The 22,666-nt window shown below is 38.4% G+C and overlaps 1 protein-coding gene across 2 annotated transcripts in view; it reads right to left on the bottom strand.

Moving 5' to 3' along the window:
- Positions 1-22,666, bottom strand: part of GTF2I (general transcription factor IIi) — a 98,303-nt gene that overhangs the window by 47,182 nt on the left and 28,455 nt on the right. For both annotated transcript variants that reach the window (XM_085557585.1, XM_085557587.1), the window contains exons 11-21: positions 18,248-18,304; positions 16,690-16,734; positions 14,860-14,991; positions 13,793-13,855; positions 12,561-12,665; positions 7,307-7,369; positions 5,878-6,000; positions 3,806-3,868; positions 2,603-2,707; positions 1,953-2,015; positions 176-361 (exon numbers count right to left, since the gene is read on the bottom strand). In XM_085557585.1, the coding sequence (XP_085413711.1) occupies positions 176-361; positions 1,953-2,015; positions 2,603-2,707; positions 3,806-3,868; positions 5,878-6,000; positions 7,307-7,369; positions 12,561-12,665; positions 13,793-13,855; positions 14,860-14,991; positions 16,690-16,734; positions 18,248-18,304 (1,005 nt within the window). The remainder of the gene's footprint in view (positions 1-175; positions 362-1,952; positions 2,016-2,602; positions 2,708-3,805; positions 3,869-5,877; positions 6,001-7,306; positions 7,370-12,560; positions 12,666-13,792; positions 13,856-14,859; positions 14,992-16,689; positions 16,735-18,247; positions 18,305-22,666) is intronic.

The raw sequence follows: 22,666 nt of genomic DNA, 5'->3' as shown, positions 1-22,666 counted from the left end.
TACAACAGTGGTAGCCTATGATGATTATTATATGGCAGCAATTCCCCTACAAAGAACCCAGGGCTCTTAAGTGAAGGTTTGCAATATCTTGTCTCACTCATGCAGCAGAAAATTACCTTAAACATTTTCATAAAACAAAAAAAAGAGATAAAATTATCTAGAAATTTTATTGTACCAGAGATGAATTCCTCTTCTTTTCTACTCTCAATATCTGCAGATTCATTTGCCAAATTGTTGCTCTTCAGTCGCTTGTCAGGTGGTAGGTAGTTATCATCATCATCTTTAAGAAACAATAAAAAACCCCCTGTTTTTTTGTCCATGGAACTTGCATGCAGAACAGGAACCGCCTTGAATTTTGAAACTAAAACAGAAATAAGGAATTGTGCTTATGAGGGCAACGAATTTTGCTAAAAATTACTTACATGGCTAATTTCAGAAAACTCCTAATCTTACCTGTGAAGGAACAACTTGTTCCTTCAAAAGGGCCTGAGCAAAGCACAAGAAAGCAAAAAACAAAACTGCTTCTGGACTTCCTAAGGAAAACAACATTGGCTTCTGAAACAGGACTGGGCATCGCATGATGGGAAAACGACCATGCACCAGCAAAAGGAATCACAGAATAAATTGTGCAGATAGGGACTACCTTTGTTATCTAACTGGAAGTAATATCACTCCATAGTAGATCTCAAAGAAAGAAACTATGCTTTTTCTTTAAGAGCTCAAATGTTCTAAGCCCAATGTAAAACCAATGGGTGACAACGGAATTAATCAAACTGGTCAACTCTGCCTTAAACACACACAAGTGGATAGACAGGAGAACAGAAAAACTAGCAATGTGTCAGAGAGATGCTACTCAGCCTGTCACTTCCAAACCCACCTTGATCTTCCTTGAGCTAATGAGCTTTTTAGACTGCCCAATTAACAATACCTCCAACTCAAACAGAACAAATGGTTAGAGCAAAGAAAACTAATTTCACATGCAGAAAAACATGTACCCACGTTACCAAGGATATAGTTTGCTTAGCAAGAATAATATCACATATTGACAAATCTTGTACCAATACAATTCTCTTGTACTCTGTCACAGAAAACCTTCACAGAGCACTTTTACTTTTGGGGTGAAGGCCTTCACATGAAAACAAAACTTAATGACTCATCTAATATAAATTATACTGTTGAGGTAAAATTGGAGTTATTTCCATGTTGCATTCTAATATGGTGAATGTAAAGCAAAAAGTGCCCACCCTGTCCAATATGCCCTGTCTACTTTTGAAATTGCTGATTGGCTGTTCCTAATCGAATTCCACAAGCAAGCACTGAAAAAGCCAATCTCAGCAGTATTTTAAAGCACTTACAGGACACCCATTCACAAATACAAGAAACACAGCTCACCTCCTACCAACATCCTAGCATGAGGACAGCAGGGACACTGCTCTGCAGCTTTAGAGCCATTTCAATGACAAAGGGACCTGGTCAGTGCAAAGGTTTGGGTCTCAGAGTTACCAATATTAGACAGACACCTTGAGGCTCCAATTGCCACCTGCAACTCTGCCTTTCTGTCGTGGTACCATTCTGCCCAGAAGCATTTGTTAACAACTACAAATGATACATATAACTACAGGTGTTTATAAAGCAATGTGTTCTCCAGAATGAAGAAATACTACACTATCCTCTGGGTTCAATAAATATTTTACATTAACAGCACTTGAAAACTATGCAAAAGTCTCAGGCACCATTTCAAAACCAGGCCACCAAGCCCAATATGCTTCAGTATATTGCAGTTTCCTAATACATCTCAACCAGCTTTGTTTACCAAGCAGTGCACAATCCAAACTACACTTAACACCAGCACACATTTTCTTCATTCATTGCCAAGTATTGCAGGCTTTGGAAAACAGAATTCAGATAGAAAAATGCCCGACCAACTAAAATCAGTGACATGGGGAACTGACCTTCGACAGTGACCTCAACCTCAGGATTCTCACTTATTTCTAACATGTCATGCCGGGAGGTATCTGAAAGAAAATAGACAGGATTGCACAATGATGGACATGGATAAGATTTGCAACCAAACACTCCATGCACCTGCATCTAAACCAAGACTCTCAAGAAAGCCTGCTGCACGCACAGCATGCAAGAGAAATAGAAGCAAAGATATGCTACTATTAGCCTTTGAGCAATTCCAGACAAAGAGATTAAGATTACACTTGCTAAAGTGCACATGCTATACTGTAGAGTTGCTGTGATGACTGAAGAGAATTCCATCTTGGTGTCTTTGTAGAATTAATACAATCATAAGTATTTTCCCCTCTCTTACCCAGGATTACTAAAAACATAAATAAAGGCTGCCTGTACCCAAGGATTAAGGGTTTTTTTTTACCATCGTTACATACTCATGGTTGACATGACATCAAGAGTTCCACAACAGGCTGCAGAGGTAGCCTATGATGACAATTGTACTGCTGCAATTCAACTAAAAAGAGCTCAGGACTCTTAAATGAATGCTTGCAATAACTTGTCTCACTCCTGCAGCACAAAATAACCCAAAACACTTTCAAAAAACAAAGGAAGGAGATAAAATATTGTAGAATTTCGATCTTACCGCAATTGAACTCTTCTGCATTTCTTCTCTCAGCACTAGCATTGTCATTTGCCGAATCGGTGGTCCTCTGTCTCTTGTCAGAGGGCATGTAGTAATCCTCATCAGCTTTAAGAAACAATTAAAAAAAAAATCCTTTTTTTTATCCAAGAAATTCGAGTGCAGCACTGGAACTGCCTTGAATTTCAAAACTAAAACAGAATTAAGGAACTCTGCTTAGCAGGGCAACACATTTTGCAATAAATTACTTACATAAATAACTCCATAAAGCGCCTGATCTTACCTGTGAAGGAACAACTTGTTCCTTCAAAAGGGCCTGTGCAAAGCACAAGAAAGCAAAAAACAAAACTGCTTCTGGGCTTCCTAAGGAAAACATTGGCTTCTGAAACAGGACTGGGCATCACATGATGGGAAAATGACCACACACCAGCAAAAGGAATCACAGAATAAATGGTGCAGATAGGGACTACCTTTGTTATCTAACTGGAAGCAATATCATTCCATTGTAGATCTAAAAAGACAGTACCTATGTTTTATCTTGAAGGACTCAGATTTTCTAAACCCATTTTCAAACCAGTGTAAAGCCAACGGGTACTAAAGAACTACATCAAACTGGTCAACTCTGCCTTAAACACACACAAGTGGACAGGCAGGAGAACAGCAGGGACACTGTTTTGCAGCTTTAGAGCCATTTCAATGACAAAGGGAGCTAGCTGGTCAGTGCAAAGGTTTGGGTCTCAGAGTTACCAATATTAGACAGACACCTTGAGGCTCCAATTGCCACCTTCAACTTTGCCTTTCTGTTGTGGTACCATTCTGCCCAGAAGCATTTGTTAGCTACAAATGTTACATAAAACTACAGCGTGTTTATAAAGCAATGTGTTCTCATGAAGGATGGAATATTACAACATCTTCTTGGTTCAATGACTATTTTACACTGAAAACACTTTAAAATTATGCAGAAGATACAAATTGCTGTCAGGCATCATTTTAAAATCAGCCCAACAAATCCAATATGCATCACTATATTGTGGTTTCCTAATATGTCTCTACCAGGTTCATTTACCAAGCAGTGCATAATCCAAAACACAGTCAACACCAGCACATAACTATCTTCATTCAGATCTAAGTTATGCAATTAGTGGAAAATACATTGTTGATAGAAAAATGCCTCACCAATTGAAAGCAATGACCTGGGGAACTGACCTTCAACAGTGACCTCAACCTCAGGATTCTCACTTATTTCTGATATGTCATGCCGGGAGGAATCTGAAAGAGAAAGACAGGTTTGCTCAATGATGGACATGGACAAGATTTCCAATCAAGCACTCCATGCCCTGGCATCTAAATTAACACTGTCACAGAAACCCCTTGCATTCACAGCCAGCAACAGTTCAGAAGCAAAGATACGTTACCATGAGCCTTTGAGCAATTCCGGACAAAGGCAAGGAAATGGAGATTACACTTAAACTGCACATGCTACACTGCAGAGTTGCGGCTATATTGAAGGGAATTCCATCGTGTTGGCTTTCTAGGGTTAATACAATTATAAGACACCCTCCCTCTGTAACCCAGTATTACTGAAAATATAAACGAAGGCTGTCTTTCTCCACAAATAATGTATGTTTTTACCATCTCTACAAATTCATGGCTACTGTGCTATGATGACTTCCACAAGAGGCTGCAAGGCCAACAATCAAAAAGGGGTGGGAAATTCATGATGACAATGCTTTTGTTGGGGCAGCAAGCATCACCAAGATAAGTAGGATTAGCCAATCAACTCTCAGTGTGAAAAAGAGCAATTTATACTTAACTGCACTACAGTTAAACAAAGTACTTGTAACAGAAACTCTGTCAAAACATCATTCTCCGTAACCTACAGAATCGCTGATGATTTTAAGGAATGGTACCCTTAACTATGGTGATACCTACCTTCCAAGAAAAACTAATGGCATTTGAAGGAAGAACATTGCTGCCAGCAAAACCTGCCTTGCAAAGCACACAACTCACGCTGAAGAGCCACGTGTTCAGAGCAAAGCCACTGGCACAATGATGAGCTACAGCAACAATGCAGCGATCCCTGGATGCAGGGAAGAAATGATGATGTCTGCCTCCAGATCAGAAGGCTGAAGGACAGCTTTATTAAAACTATACTATATTGCATTCATATACTATTTAAAGAGGTACTATACTATTATACATACTTCCTTCTTACTTCCCTGTCTAACTAACAAACCCGTGACTCTCTGCTGAAAGCCTGAGACACAGCTGGATCTGATTGATCACTGAACCCAAACAACCTTCACCAGCATCCAACCCTGCAATCACTGCAGGTAAACAATCTCCATACCACATCTCACATGGGAAAAACAAAGGAGCAGGGATAAAGATTGTTTTCTCTTCACTCTGTGCATCTCCTGAGAGACAGAATTATGTCTCTCTGTCCAGAGAATGTGAATGTCACAATGTGCTTTCCACATCCTGCCAAACCACCAAACCTTGGGTGCTTGTCACAAATGCCCTTCATGACTTAAAATAATAAAATAATGAAGACTACCATCACAATTTGCTTATACAAAGCCCCAGAGTGGTGTGATTTGGGAGATTAAAAGCAAAACAAAACAAAAGTCAGAAAAGCCAACATGGTGGAAATATGAAAAGAGTATATTTGGAGAAGATGTACCATTTCAATAGGTGACATCTTTCCAAATATTTATATAAAAAAATATCCAATGATATTTTTATACTTCTGAAAAACGCTTCACATCTCAAATGCTCTGACTGTATTTCCACATCTTTTCCTTAACTGCAATCAGAATGCAGGTTGTTGCCCTCAAAAATATCAAGTAAGAAAACATATTCCTGAGTGCACAGAACCTTTTAAAAGCAGACTGAGTAACGTGTCCATGAGCCAAATAAAACACAGAATAAAGGAGAGGTACAGGACCACAAAAAATAACAGGTGAAGCATCTTTAAGCAGACTAAATTGAAGTGCATGGATGCCTTTCTATAGAGAACCCAATAGAAGGGATCAGGAAAGAACACAACAAAAAGATTTTAACACCCTCTGCATCTAGTTCCATCGTCAAGTCAAATAACAAAATAGAACAGTGGGAGCCTATGGTGATAATTATACTGCTAAAATTCACCTACAAAGAGCCCAGGGCCCTTAAATGAAGGTTTGCACTAACATGTCTCACTCCCGCAGCAAGAACTTTCCGACAACTTTTCCTAAAACAAAGCATGGAGATAAAATTATCTTGACGTTTCATCTTACCAGACTTGACATATTTTGCTTTTCTTCTCCTGTTATTGGCAACTTCCTTAGTTGACCGGGTATTCCTTGTTCTCCTTCTCTTTCTCTTGCTAGAGGGCAGGTACTCATCATCATCATCATCATCTAACAGAAACAATTAAAAAAACAAAAAAGGTGTTTTGCCCATGGAAGTCATGTGCAGCACTGCAACTGCCTCGAATTTCAAAACTAAAACAGAATTAAGGAACTCTGCTTAGCAGGGCAACACATTTTGCAATAAAATACTTCAGAAAGCTCCGGTCCTTACCTGTGAAGGAACAACTTGTTCCTTCAAGAGACCCTGTGCAAAGCACAAGACAGCAAAAAACAAAACTGTGTCTGGACTTCCTAAGGAAAACAACATTGGCTTCTGAAACAGGACTGGGAAACTCATGATGGGAAAACGACCATGCACCAACAAAAAGAATCACAGAATAAATGGTGCAGATAGGGACTACCTTTGTTATCTAACTGGAAGCAATATCATTCCATAGTAAACCTCAAAAAACAGTACCTGTGTTTTGTCTTGAAGAGCTCAAATGTTCTAAAACCACTTCCAAAGCAGTGTAAAACCAATGGGTGACAATAGAATTTATCAAACTGGTCAACCCTGCCTTTAACACACACAAGTGGATAGACAGGAGAACAGCAAAACTAGCAATGTGTCAGAGAGCTGCTACTAGGCCTGTCACTTCCAAACCCACCCCTACCTTCCCTAAGGTAATGAGCTTTTTAGACTGCCAATTAACAATAGCTCCAACTCAAAGAAAACTAATTTCACATGCAGAAAAACATGCACCCATGTCACCAAGGGTATGGTTTACATAGCAAGAATATCACATATTGACAAATCTTGTATCTATACAGTTCTGTTATACTCTGTCACAGAAAACCTTTGCAGAGCACTTTTACTTTTGGGGTAATGACCTCACATGCAAGCAGAACTTAATGACAATTCTCATATAAACTTTTCTGTTGAAGTCATGTTGGAGTTATTTCCATGCTGCATTGTAAAATGGTGAAAGTAATGCCAGAAGTGTCCACTTTCTCCCAGTGCCCTGCCTACTTTCTAAATTGCTGATTGGGTGCTCCTCATCTCATTTCACAAGCAAGCACTGAAAAAGCCAATCTCAGCAGTGTTTTAAAGCACTTACAGGACACCCATTCACAAATACAAGAAACACAGCTCACCTCCCACCAACATCCAACCATGTACATCATAGACATCGCTTAGCAGCTTAAGAGACATTTATATATATGAAAGGGAGGTGGTCACTGCAAAGGTTTGGATCTCATAGTTACCACCGGCACAAAATTCTCTTCATTCAGTGCCAAGTATTGCAGCCTTTTAAAAACACATCTTGGATAGAAAAATGCCAAAAAATCAAAATCAATGACCTGTGCAACTGACCTTGACTAGTGATTTCAGCCTCAGAATCTTCACTTGCTTCTGATGAGTCATGCTGGGAGGAATCTGAAAAGGAAGAACAGGACTGCTGAATGATTGACAATATTTTCAACCAAACAATCTATGCCCCTGCATCTAAACTACCTTTGTCAAAGAAGACTCTTGCATTCAAAGGAAGCAACAAAAATAGAAGCAAAGATATGCTCCCATGAGCCTTGTCCAGACAAAGGCCAGGAGATGAAGATTACACTTGTTAAACTGCACATGCTACACTGCAGAGTTGCTGCTATGACTGAAGGGAATTCCATCATCTTGGCTTTCTAGGGTTAATACAATCATAATATTTTCTCCTCTCTTATCCAGGATTACTCAAAATATAAGCAAAGGCTGCCTGTCCACACAGATAATGTATGTTTTTTACCATCTCTACAAAAACATGGTTACTTGTGGGAACTCAAAATGTGTCTCAGACATTTTTTGAGGTTCCAAGCCTTGGTCAGAAACATTTTGGACCCTAGCAAGCAGCTGAAAAACAGCTGTGATTTTGAGTTTGAGCCATGGAATGAATTACCAACTTTAGAAGTAGAACAAGCAGTCACAAAGGGTTAGATAATATACTAAAAGTAATTACAAAGTAAAGGGAAAATATTTTTAGTATTATACAGGGGAGTTTTAGCACATGTACAGGGGGGTTTTTACTTTGTACATGGAGGTCAGAAGTTCTAAAATGGAGGAAAGTGGGCTGATCCTGTTCTTCCTCCTTCTTTTTCCTTACCTCCATGTTCTTAGTGATGTTAGCTCTCACAGATTAATTTAGAGTAGAAAAGCACTTTGTAATATAGGTAGTAAGTATTGGGGGAAAACTATAAACATGTAATATATCATATAAAAGATAGCAGCAGCCCTGGGCAGGGAGAGAGAAGAAGAAAGCAGCAGACAGGGAGGATGTCAGGGTGTGTGTGTGCCTCTACCCAAACCGCTGACCAAACAGCCCCAGCCCGAGAACATAATTTGTTAGATAACTAGCAATAAATCGTCTCAAGACCGAACAACAAAAGACTGGAGATTTTCTTTAGAAGCACAAGTTAAAAGAAAAATTTCACCACCACATGGGAACACAGAATAAAGCTGGGGTTCCCAGTTACTGTGCTATGATGATTTCCACAACAGGCTTCAAGGCCAACAATCAAACAGGGGAGGGAAATTCAGGATCACAATGCTTTTGCTGGGGCAGAGTGCACCAACAAGACAAGCAGAATTACCCAATCAACACTCAGGGTGAGAAAGAGCAATTTATACTTAACTGCACTACAGTTTAACAAAGTGAAGCTAATTGTACCAGGAACTCTATCCAAATTAAGCAGCAGTGCATGAAGGAACAGATTTTAGCTATTCTGGCAGAGTAAAGCTGCACTTGTGCATTTTGAAGAGTATCTTCTTTCACATCTCTGTAAACTGGGGTATGGTATCACTTTGGCAGCAAGTCTGAAGGAATCTTTCTTTCAAAGATTTCTCTTCACATGATGTGTGTGGTGTAGAGCAGAAATCCAGCTCTATCTACTGGGGACACCTCAACTGCAGTACATTTGAACTATGTCAAATACATCATCTAGTTCATGGAAATCAATATCATCTTTTGGTCTAATTTCAAGGCAGTGCTGGGCACAGAACTAGCAAATGGTAAGTACTACAAAAGAAAAAATTAGGAGTTGTTTTACTAGACAGGAACAGAAAATAACAGTAATAAAAAAGCCAGTCACATGAACTGATCACTTAGAATCTGATTGAGAGAAATCAGTAAGATTTAAAAAATTTAAAATATACTGCATTTTTGGAAATTTTGAGACTGGGAGATGGTCTAGTACCAAATCCCTGACAAACACTCAGAGTTATGGGACTTGTGCAAAAAACTAGCAAATAGCAGCCAATTTCTGGAAGAAAACTCCCAGATGGGACATTTCTCATTAAGACACATTAAACCAACAGTGTTAAGCATTTAATTAAGTTTTGTTTTAACAATGTATCTTCAACACTAGGTCTCTTCTTGACTAAATATGTAGCTCATACTTAAGAAGCCTTCTTCACAGTGCTAAATTCTGTCATTCACAAGCTCTGGCTCCAGTTTCTTAAACATGATTTTGCTCCTTTCAAAACAATTTCTTCTGACACACATAACCTCAACTTTTTGATTGTTGGATTCCATTTCTTCTGACACACATAACCTCAACTTTCTGATTGCTGAATTCCAATCACACCGTGCTACCCACTCATCCAATCTCATTAAGACCACACCAGAATCCTTCATCAGCTACAGCAAACCTGGGGGATTCCAGGCACTCCATAGTTTTGTCACTTCCCTTTTCACCATCTTGCAAAGTTTACCAAAGGGAAAAACAGTGAAAACCCCCAATGACATATAACAACAGTCAGAATCTTGGCATTTCCTATCACACATCCCCTTCCTCACACTCTGTCCTCACCGTCAGTTATAAAGCATTATATATGGCATTATGCTGAGGAAAACAAACTACCTACATTTCTCTCCAATGATTTCAGTTCATACTGCAGCCATAATGAGCAATGAACTTCATTCTCCTTAATCAGGAGAACTGCTGTTTAATTTCATGTAATGGTACCCCTAACTATGCTGATACCTACTTGTTGGAACTCAAAAATGTGTCTCAGACATTTTTAGAGGTTCCAGGCCTTGGTCAGAAGCATTTTAGACCCCGGCAGGCAGCTGGAAACAGCTGTGATTTTGAGTTTGCGCCATGGAATTAGTTATCAACTTTGAAGGTGGAACAAACAGTCACAAAGGGTTAGACAGTATAGTAAAAGTAGTTACAAAGTAGAGGGGAAAATTTTTTAGTATTGTACAGGGGGGTTTAGCACCTGTACAGGGGGGTTTTTACTTTGTACATGAAGGTCAGAAATTCTAAGATGGAGGAAAGTGGGCTGATCCTGTTCTTCCTCCTTCTTCTTCCTTACCTCCATGTTCTTAGTGATGTTGGCACTCACAGACTGGTTTAGAGTAGAAAACCACTCGGTAATATAGGTAGTGGGTATTGGGGAAAAACTGTAAACATGTAATCCATAATGTATCATATAAAAGATAGCAGCAGCCCTGGGTGGGGGGAGAGAAGAAGAAGACAGCAGATAGAGAGGATGTCAGGGTGTATGTGTGCCTCTGCCTGGGCTGCTGACCAAGCTGCTGCAGCCCGAGAAGACAATCTTTTAGATAATTTGCAATAAACTGCCTTGAGACCGAACAACAAGAGGCTGCGGAGTTTTTCTTTGGAAGCATGGGTTGGAGGAGAGACTTTTACCACCACACAAGACCCCAGACCAAGCCCGGGGTTCTCACACCTACCTTCCAAGCAAAACTAATGGCATTTGCAAGGAGCACTGCTGCTAGCAAAAGCTGTTTTGCAAATTACACAACTCAGGCTGGAGAGCTACGTGCTCAGAGTGAAGCCAGCCGGACAATGATGTGCTTTTCACATCCTGCCAAACCACTATACCTTGGGTGACAAACACCTTACAAATGCCCTTCATGACTTAAAATATAACAACTCCCATCACCCTTTGCTTATACCAAGCCCTGGCATGACTTAGGAGTGTTGGGGGGGATAGGTATTTTTTCCTTTCTCAGGGAATTTTCTTCCTATTTGTTGCCAGGGAAATGACGAATAGACAGCAGTCAAGAGAGGAAATAGGTGGCTGATTGCCTTAGCATCCTTCTGGAATGTTTATGGGGGGAGGAAGGGGAAGCTGCATTGTTTTGACAGTCTCTTAGCAGGGTGTGGGCTTGCTGCTGATGTTGCTGTGCTTGTTTCTTTCATCTTGTTACATAGCTATAGATAGATAGACAGATACATAGATTAATATAGATAGATAGATAGATAGATAGATAGATAGATAGATAGATATGTGAGAAATGCGGCTCACTTCCAAAAATTTAGAAAGTTTTATTAAAACCTCGTCAAAAACACAACAGAAGACTGAATGGAGAAAATATTATGGCGCCAGGAGCAGAGGGTCTTTCCCACCATGTGCTCACCCACACAATGGACGTTTTGCCTCTTAACCCTTTAGCCCCTCCCAAAGTTCTCAAGGAGAACTTCGACTCCTTCGCTGTACAAGTGGTGGAGATCACTCCCTTAAATCTTGACTGGGGGTCAGCTGTTGCCATGATAAGGAGCCGACCCTCCGAAATGTCCCAAACCCAGAGCACCCCTGATAACAGCACAAGGAGGGTAAAACATAACTATAAATCTATAAAACTTCTCTTAACATATATACATGGTATTTGTCTTTTACTTGTGAGTCAATCATAGCATTACTCATCTACAACACACAGACTAGTAAAAAAGTATTATTCATTTTCCTACTCCTTTGCAGGGAAGCCATGTATTTCAATATCAATAAAATTTTGAATGAAGGAGGTCATCTTTCCACTCCAGGGAGGGCCCCTCCTCCCTTGGAACACTATTTTGTTTTAAAGCAATGAAAAGAGATGAAAAGTAAAACTAAACAAAAATCAGAAAAACCAATTAGGTGAAAATATGTACAATTTCAATGAGGCGACATCTTCCAAATATTTCCACGAAAAAATATCCAACTATGTTAATTATACTCACAAAAAACACCCCACATCTTAAATGCTATAATTGCATTTCCACACCTGTTCCTGTACTGCCATCAGAACTCTGGTGGCTGCCTTCAAAAATATCAAGTAAAAAACATATTCCTGACTGCACAGAACATTATAAAAGTAGACAGATGAATGTGTCCATAAGCCAAATCAAACCAAAGCAAACCACAGAATAAAGGAGGGGTACAGAATCATAAAAAATACCATGTGAAGCATCTTTAATCAGGCTAAACTGAGGATCATCAATGCATTTCTGTGGAAAACCCAACAGAAGGGATCACGGAAGAACATAACCAGAAAATCCCAACTTTCTGTCTATTTATGTCATCGTGCCAAATAACAAAAACCAACAGAGATAGCCTATGATGATGATTATACTGCTGGAATACATCTACACAGAGCCCATGGCTCTTAAATGAAATTCCAAAAATGCTGTATATGTTTTATCTTTTTAGCTTCTCTAATTCTCTCAAAAACATTCTAAACAATCAGTTAATGTGAGAGCTATTTTTGCAACTATACTGGCTTTTTCTGCAGCAAAAAATCACCCAAAACCTTTTCATAAAACAAAGGAGATAAAATAATCTTGAATTTTCATCTTACCAGAATTGAACTCTTCTGCATTTCTTCTACCAGTATTGGCCACTTCAGTAGCCGACTTGGTGCTCTTCAGTCTCTTGTCAGGTGGTAGGTAGTCATCATCATCTTCTTTAAGAAACAAAAAAAAGAAAAAAAAAATGGTATTTTGACCAAGGAACTTGTGTGCAACACTGGAATTGCCTTGAATTTCAAAACTAAAACAGAATTAAGGAACTCTGCTTATTAAAGAAAACTAATTTCACATGCAGAAAAATATGCACCCATGTCAACAAAGGGTATGGTTTACTTAGCAAGAATAATATCAAATATTGACAAATCTTTTACCTATACAGTTCTGTCACACTCTGTCACAGAAAACATTTGCAGAGCACTTTTACTTTTGGGGTAACAGCCTTCACATGCAAGCAGAACTTAATGACTCGTCTCATATAACCTTTTCTGTTGAAGTAATGTTGGAGTTATTTCCACGCTGCATTGTAAAAAGGTGAAAGTAATACCAGAAGTGTCCACCCTGTCCTATATGCCCTGCCTACCTTCTAAATTGCTGATTGGCTGCTCCTAATCAAATTCCACAAGCAAGCACTGAATAAGCCAATCTCAGCAGTGTTTTAAAGCACTTACAGGACACCCATTCACAAATACAAGAAACACAGCTCACCTCCTACCAACATCCTAGCATGAGGACAGCAGGGACACTGCTCTGCAGCTTTAGAGCCATTTCAATGACAAAGGGACCTGGTCAGTGCAAAGGTTTGGATCTCAGAATTACCAATATCACACAGACACCTTGAGGCTCCAATTACTACCTGCAACACTACCTTTGTGTTCTGGTACCTTTCTGCCCAGCAGCATTTGTTAACTACAAATGCTACATATCAATACAGCATGTTTATAAAGCAATGTGCTCTCCAGAAAGAAAGAATCTTATAACATTTTGTCCACTCAGTGACTATTTTTCATTTTTCATTTTCATTGAAAAATACACAAGATACACAAATTGCTGTCGGGCATCATTTCATTACCAGCCCACCAAGTCCAATATGCATCACTATATATTGTAGTTTTCTAATACTGCTCCACCTGATTCATTTACCAAGCAGTGCACAATTCAAACTACACTCAACAACAGCACACAATTCTCTTCATTCAGAGTCAAGTAATGCAGTTTTTGGAAAATACATTTTGGATAGAAAAATGCACACAACCAACTGAAATTCAGGACTCGTGGTACTGACCTTCAAGGGTGACCTCAACCTCAGGTTTCTCGCTTGTTTCTAACATGTCATGGTGGGAGGATTCTGAAAGGGAAAAACAGGACTGTTCAATGATGGACATGATTTTCAACCAAACACTCCATGCCTTTACATCTAAACCATACAGGCAAACCTTATAAAACAAGGCCTTGTTACACTTGTAAAATCATGGCTGAGGCCTGTTACTTCAGCTATGCAGAAAAGGACTATGGTGAAGTGACACAGCTGCACTGGAGGCAGAAAAACAAGTTATATAACCATGACATGCTCACACTGTGGTTTAGAGTGGTTATTTGAATTATATCTATTATACTTAAATGGAATGTAACAGATAATGGGCTACTGCTTAAAAAAGGCCTGTTTTTTGTTTTTTTGCTATGAACGACTCTCCTTTGCACCTGCCTGGGGACTCTACATCACTCTGCTTGGTACAATTTATCCTCACAAAAAACATTACACATCTCAAACGCTCTAAATGTATTTCCACAACTGTTCTTTCAATACCATCAGCACTCTGATGGCTGCCTTAAAAATATCAAGTGAAAAACATATTCCTGACTGCACAGAACCTATAAAGGTAGACAGATTAATGTGTCCACAAATTAAACCAAACTAAATGACAGAATAAAGGAGAGGTACAGAACCACAAAAAAATCCCAGGTGAAGCATCTTTAAGCAGACTAAACTCAAGAGCATGGATGTGTTTCTGTGGAGAACCCAAAAGAAGGGATGATGAAAGAACACAACCAGAAAATCCCAACTTCCTCTGCATCTATTTATGTCATCATATCAAATAAAAAACAAAAACCAGGGTAGCTGATTGATCGTGACAATACTGCTGCAATACATCTACACAGAGCCCATAACCCTTAAATGAAATTCCAAAAATTTTATTTTTTTTGCTTAATTCTGTCAAAAATGTTTTAAGTCATCAGTTGATGTGACTGTTTTTATGTGACGATAATGAACTTTTTAGCATAACAAAATGAGCCAAAGCTTTTTCATAAAACACAGCAGAGAGACAAAATTATCTTGAACTTTCATCTTACTAAAATTGAACTCTTGTGCATTTCTTCCCCCAGTACTGGCTGCTTCAGTAGTCAAACCTGGGCTCCGCCGGCTCCCTTCAGAGGGCAGGTACTCGTCACCATCATTATTATAATCACCATCATCAACATCATCTTTAAAAACAAAAGAAAAAAAAAATAGTTTTATGTCCAGGGAACTCATGTGCAGCACTGCAACTGCCTTGAATTTTAAAACTAAAACAGAATTAAGGAACTCTGCTTAGCAGAGCAACACATTTTGCAACCATTAAATTACATAAGTAACTTCAGAAAGCTCCTGTCCTTATCTGTGAAGGAACAACTTGTTCCTTCAAGAGGGCCTGAGCAAAGCATATGAGGGCAAAAAACAAAACTGCTTCTGGACTGCCTAAGGAAAACAACATTGGCTTCTGAAACAGGACTGGGAAACTCATGATGGGAAAATGACCATGCACCAGCAAAAGGAATTACAGAATAAATTGTGCAGATAGGGACTACCTTTGTTATCTAACTGGAAGCAATATCATTCCATAGTAGAGCTCAAAAAACAGTACCTGTGTTTTGTCTTGAAGACCTCAAATGTTCTAAAACCACTTCCAAAGCAGTGTAAAACCAATGGGTGACAATAGAATTTATCAAACTGGTCAACCCTGCCTTAAACACACACAAGTGGATAGACAGGAGAACAGCAAAACTAGCAATGTGTCAGAGAGCTGCTACTAGGCCTGTCACTTCCAAACCCATCCCTTACCTTCCCTAAGGTAATGAGCTTTTTAGATGGCCAATTAACAATAGCTCCAAACTCAGAGAGAACAAATGGTTAGAGCAGACAAAGAAAACTAATTTCAAATGCAGAAAAACATGCACCCATGTCACCAAGGGTATGGTTTACACAGCAAGAATAATATCACATATTGACAAATCTTGTATCTATACAGTTCTGTTATACTCTGTCACAGAAAACCTTTGCAGAGCACTTTTACTTTTGTGGTAACAGCCTTCATATGTAGGCAGAACTTAATGACACTTCTCATAAATTATTCTGTTGAGGTAACATTAGAATTATTTCCATGTTGCATTGTAAAATGGTGAAAGTAATGCCAGAAATGTCCACTTTCTCCCAATGCCCTGCCTACTTTCTAAATTGCTGATTGGCTGCTCCTCATCTCATTTCATAAGCAAGCACTGAATAAGCCAATCTCAGCAGTGTTTTAAAGCACTTACAGGACACCCATTCACAAATACAAGAAACACAGCTCACCTCCTACCAACATCCTAGCATGAGGACAGCAGGGACACTGCTCTGCAGCTTTAGAGACATTTCAATGACAAAGGGACCTGGTCAGTGCAAAGGTTTGGGTCTCAGAGTTACCAATATTAGACAGACACCTTGAGGCTCCAATTGCCACCTGCAACACTGCCTTTGTGTTCTGGTACCTTTCTGCCCAGAAGCATTTATTAACTACAAATGTTACATATTACTACAGCATGTTTATAAAGCAATGTGTTCTCCAGAAGGAAGGAATGTTATAACATCTTCTCCATTCAGTAAGTATTCTTCATTAACAACACTTGAAAATTATTTAAAATATAAAAATGGCTGTCAGGCATCATTTCAAAACCAGCCCAGCAAGTCCAATATGCTTCAGTATATTGTAGTTTTCTAATACTGCTCTACAAGGTTCGTTCACCAAGCAGTGCACAGTCTAAAATACACTCAACACCAACACACAATTCTCTTCATTCAAGTAACGCAATCTCTGGAAAACACTTTGGACAGAAAAATGCTGGAAATCAATGACCTGGGGAACTGACCAGCATTATCAAACTCACCCTCAGAATTGTCACTTGTTTCTGATGAGTCAGGTTGGGCAGACTCTGTAAGGGAAAAACAGAACTGCTGAATGGTGGAAATGGACAAGATTTTCAACCAAACAATCCATGCCCCTGCATCTAAACCACATTGTCAAGGAAACCGGCCGCACTCGCAGCATGCAACAGAAAGAGAAGCAAACATATGCTAGCATGAGCCTTTGAGCAATTCCAGACAAAGGCAAGGAAGGGAAGATTACACTTGCTAAACTGCACATACTACACTGCAGAGTTCCTGCTATGACTGAAGGGAATTCCATCATCTTGGCTTTCTAGGGTTAATACAATCATAAATATTTTCTCCTCTCTTACCCACGATTACTCAAAATATAAACAAAGGCTGCCTGTCCACACAGATTCGTTGTTTTTTTACCAGCTCTACACACTTATGGTTGCTGTGCCATCAGGAGTTCCACAATAGGCTTCAAGGCCAACAATCAAACAGGGGAGGGAAATTCATCATCACAATGCTTTTGTTGGGGCAAAGTGCACCAACAAGACAAGCAGGATTACCCAATCAACACTCAGAGTGAGAAAGGGCAATTTATACTTAACTGCACTACAGTTTAACAAAGTGAAGCTAATTGTACCAGGAACTCTATCCAAATTAAGCAGCAGTGCATGAAGGAACAGATTTTAGTTATTCTGGCAGAGTAAAGCTGCACTTGTGCATTTTGAAGTGTATTTTCCTTTAGATCTCTCTATGCTTGAGTTATCCCACACTGATTATTTCTTTATAAATATAAAATAAGATACCGCAGTTGTAAATACATAAGAAATTTTTAACAATTTTTAATCCTTACTTAAAGTAAGGATTAAATCCTTATTTAAAGTAAGGATTTTCACAGGAGAAATTCCAGAATTATTTTGTTAATGTGAACAACACTCAGAAGGTTGTTTTCTCATCTTAGAAATTCATGGTAGCAGGAACATTCTGATCTTACCACTAACACTACTACAGTGTTAAATGCAGGTTAATATTTTCTAGTCTTTGCAAATGGGCAAACTAATATTTTTAATGTAAACTCTTAACAGTTGAAAAAAATGGCACCATTTTTTTGTAAAGGCATTTCAGCTACTACAGTTTCTGTAAGTTACTGCTTCTACTAACACAGACCTTTTATTTATTTATGTGCTCATTCACCTCATACTGAACTGAAAAACATAGTTAAGCTGCACTCAACTTATAAAGCAGAGTTTTATTAAACTCTATAAGCCATTATGAAACAGACTGAATTTTTTAGGAAACATACTAATTTACACAAACAACTAGTGCTTTAGAGTGATCAACTTGATGCTCATCTTTGAATTTAAAAAGGAAGAAATTAAGTTCCTGTCTACCTGTCTCTCTACCTGGACAGATGGAAATTAAAACAACTGTAATTTTCATTTCTATTAATGTTTTAGTTCCAATACCCTCAGTTTCATGGTAAATCAAGCAGCAAAGCTGTGAAAAGCCAAAATCACACATTTAATTTCTAAAACAGATGTGAGGAAAAAATACAAGCAAAAGATCTACCTGTGTAACTTTTTCCAGGAGCAATTTTTTCATCTATCTCTGATGTTTTGGATGGGCCTGCTTGAGAACAGAGAGAACAGTTTTTAGGGGTGTCTCACAACAAACATACCTCCAGCCCACAAAAGAATTTGCCAAGTAACTTTTAATTTCATATATTATGTGCTCACTTCATACTTTCTTAATGTTAAACTTTGGAAAGATTCTGTTAAAATATTTAGTATTTATAAATCCTTGCTTACTTGGTTGAACAGAATAATAATGTAGTTAGTGGCAGCATTGTGTATTTCTTGACCTACTCAACAGTCAAGAGACTCACGTTGAACAGCAGTCTTTCACCTAATAAAAATTTTTTTAAAAAAGAAAGGTTGATGCTTCTGCCTTTCTTCAATGACATTTTAATCAGCTAGATCTTTTTTCCTGTTCATTAAGGAGTATTCTTTGACTTCAACATTCCTACCTACATCAAATACATAAATTCACAGGGATTGAAGTAATTTATGACACTCCAAGGCTGTTTACTTTTCTTTTGAAAAGAACAGTTCTTTTGAAGACTACAGACTGGTTTAAAAAGCCTGTGCAGAAAGGAGCACAGAAACTACACTTAACAGATTAACACTCTTAAAATGCTACTGCTTACTGCTCTGGCTCTCCTGCAGCTATGCCAGAAGGGTGAGCTGCTTACAGCACAAACAACACCACACTGAGCAAGAGGCCATTCTATACCACAGAAATAGCACAGGTATGGAAAACCTGCCTATGTGTGGTAAAGAAGAGTAACTGGAACTGACTGATTTGGACTAACTGTTCTGTGCAAATCTGGTAATTTCTGTGTGTGTTTACAAAAGCAATCTGCAGAAGCTCACATAGCTGACCAGAAATTCTAGTTGTTTAGAGATATGTTCATAAGTGTATAAGCAAGAGTATTAATAGTGCCACAACAAAAAAGCTACTGTTAATTAATAAGACAATGAAATATTCTAAACTCTATTTCATCTGCATGATAAGAAAGAAAATACAGAAAAGACTATTGTCACAATCAGAGACTGTAAGTATTTCAGTCAACTGGAAGTACATATACAGCATCAAATAAGTGAGTATTTAAGTATGAAAGAAAATAATGCTAATTAGGTGGTTACAATAATGCTACCTTGAACCGTTCTGCCTAATTTGATTGTTCAGATTTTTGAAGAGATTTAAAATAAACAGCATTTCAAGTGAGGAACCAATGCAAAATTCTTGGCTTGAATCAACAAGTGCTACTTAGATCTGCTCCTGCCACTTTTCTTTGCTGAGAGAAGGTGTTTCCTCTATTTTTAAAAAATGTATTTACTTCAGAGGAGCTCCCTGATTTTTTTCAAAACACAGCTCCACAAAGACTGATGTTGGCACAGCCGAGACCATAGTCCAAAAATGGGAAAAACAGGGAGGAAAAGGAGCAAACCAGAGCCAGAGACACTGGCTGGTGCTCCAGGCCTCACCAGAAAGAATTCTCATACAACAGTGTGATCTACAACTGTTAGGGGTGAATGGGAATAGAACACAACCCCCCTGGCTGTGCTGAAAATGTCTCCATCGACTAAATTTGCTTTTATTTAAATCAGCATGTTCAGCAGATGCACCCAGTCAGGTTTGTCATTTCCTAAGAACTCCTGTGAACATGCAATTATTATTACTCATAAGGCACACAGAAGTACGCATCCCACTATAACCAAATATCTCAAAATATGCACAGTTTTGCATTTAATCCTTAACTCAGAAATCCTGACAGGATTGTTTTACCCACATATTCTGCAGTATTCTCTGTATTGCATTATCTTTGTGCCAAATACATGCTGTGACAGCAATAAAAAAGGAAAACTAATAATCTTCCATGCATTTAAACTTGAAGAAATATTTCTCTAGTTAAAAAGATAAACTTAGTAGATTTATAGCCCTTGGGATTAAGCACAGATAATTCAGTCCTTTTATCTGTAATACTGATAAAACCTACTGTACATGTAGTACAACCATTAGATTTTTTTACCAGTGACCAACACAGATTTTCATTAAACTTGAACATTTTTTCCATATTACAATGTGTGGACAGAGTATGAAAAAGTTGTTTCCGAAATTTAAACATTTCAAAAAATAGATTCTGCTCCCCTAATTTAGTAAAGACTAGAAAATTAAATTTAGAAGAGTTCTACCACCAAGAGATATTAATAAAAACAGATACATTTCCACTTTACTGTATTAATGCACACAACAGGCAGAAATACACAGATAACATAACTAAGAAAAGCAAAAATCAAGTACAGTGGTAACCAGATCAAAAGAAGTTCCATCCAGAAATACACAGAAAAAAATCACAAAATAGAAAAATAAGAAAAGAAAGAAGAACTAAATTCTACTGCTGAAGGTAGGATGTAGGAGGAAGGATGGAGATAGAAATGGGAGATTAATTACTAAAACCACAGAACACATTAGAATTAAAATCTCTCAGTATTCTTATGTCTTGGAATCTGTACTTCAGATCTGTAGGCAAAGCTAAGCAGTTTCACCTTGAACCAGAGAAAGCAGATGTATGCTCTTCAGCTAACAGCCAGCTCTCTTACACGGCACAGGCATTTGGGAATTCTCAAACACTCAGAACAAAACTTGGTCTATCATGAACAGATAAATACATGACAGATCAATGCACCCAAAGCATGTGCTTGGTCTAGGATTCAGCAGGGCAGTGGAACCTCTGTTAAGAGATGGCTGTTGGCATAAACTGAAACTCCTGAAATGCCTGTTACAAATAGGTGATTTTTCACATTCCAACAAATCCAACAAAAACAAGTGAAGGTGTTGTTCCCTCAACAGTCACAACTATTCTTTCTGTCTACCCCCAGACACCATTTACTTACACTGATTCCAAACCTCTCAGCCTCAGTTTCTAATGGATTATGTCCTAATGTCCTAACACTCCACAGCCAAACCTGGGCCACTTGGCAGAAGGAATGGATTTATCACCTCGTGAATAAGCATCACCAGCAATGCTCACTTTTCTGGTATTTTTATAGGTTACCCATAAGAGTATCAATGTGAACTAGATGTGATTTCCCTCAGGAAGCACAACATTGTGCTCAATATATTTTCTGGAATTTCTTGGTTTAAGATAATACCTGCATACTCAGCATTACATGCCAGCCTAGCTTCACAGATTTAGCTCCATTAAAATGGACATTATGTTCAGTATTCTGAGAGATCTCCAAAGGAAAAATATTTTGTTGTTAGAGACATAATAACAGACATTCATTACTTTTAAGGTTTCAGAGTGAGAATAAATGCAAAGTTTATATTCACATTTAGGGCTTTTTCTTTGTAGAAGACATTTTCAATCTCATTTAGGTTTGGATGAATGTCCTGTATTTTAACTGCCTCACTGACATTGTCAAAAATTCCAAAACTGACAGCACAGTTCAACTACGTGGTGTTTTAAAGAGAAAAGCTGTTAGGCAGTTTTTTACTCACTTCTAGGTGTTTTATAAACTGAACCAGGCAATTCACAGGACAGACTGTTTACAGCCTTTTCCTTCTGCTTCCATTTTTCTTCGTTTTAACTTCAAGGCATCAGTGAAGACCTACATTCACAAAATTTACAGGATAACATGCCACTTTTACTAAGTATTTGGTCATCAGTCAGCAAATAATTCAGTTCCTTATGGGTTATGCCACCAAAAAACCCTGCTTTACCCTGTGATGATAATGCACAGAGCACTCAGCAGTCACTCTGCAGTGCCACACTTTTGAGCCCCAAAGGTTTGTTTTTATATAGGACAAATGGGGTATTCTCGAATCTGAAAATACATCTGACTCTGGAGAAATGATTATTTAATTTGTTGGTTTCTAGTAAAAATACTAAATTATATTTAAACCACTGAACCAAGAAAGAGCATTTTCAGTTATGCTTCTTTTCATAAGAGCCATGTCACTGATACTTACAGGTAATGCACATGCAGGAATACTAGCTAACATAGCTGGAATACTCCAGAATGTGTCACTTAGTCCTGACAATCAATACTCAGTCCTTTTCCTCATTCAGTCAATCACCAAAATCTGGACGTTTTTCCCAGAACAGGTTGTCTTTGGTCTCCCCCAAGTTTAACACTGCAGTAACCTTCATATTTGTCCTGGGCACTTGAAAAAAACATCCACTGCCATAATGCTTATACTAGTCTGAAAGCAAACCAGTGGGAGATTCCAAGTCAGAACAACCATTTAATAGGAAAATTAAAATAAAAAGAGAAAATGTGGGACTCAGCTTCAGTCAAAGAAAGAAACAGAATTTCTAGCCAGGCAGAAGCCTGGGAAAGAGCTGGAGAAGAATGTAAATAATTCTTTATCTCTCTTGTTTTTCACATTGTTTATAGTTAAGTTCTATCACTGTGCGTCAAG

Source organism: Lonchura striata, chromosome 19 (genome assembly GCF_050655825.1).
Source record: "Lonchura striata isolate lonStrDom1 chromosome 19, ASM5065582v1, whole genome shotgun sequence".
Classification (NCBI taxonomy): Eukaryota; Metazoa; Chordata; class Aves; order Passeriformes; family Estrildidae; genus Lonchura; species Lonchura striata.
Note: the sequence above shows the minus strand (reverse complement) of the source record. Positions and strands in the feature narration are given on the sequence as shown.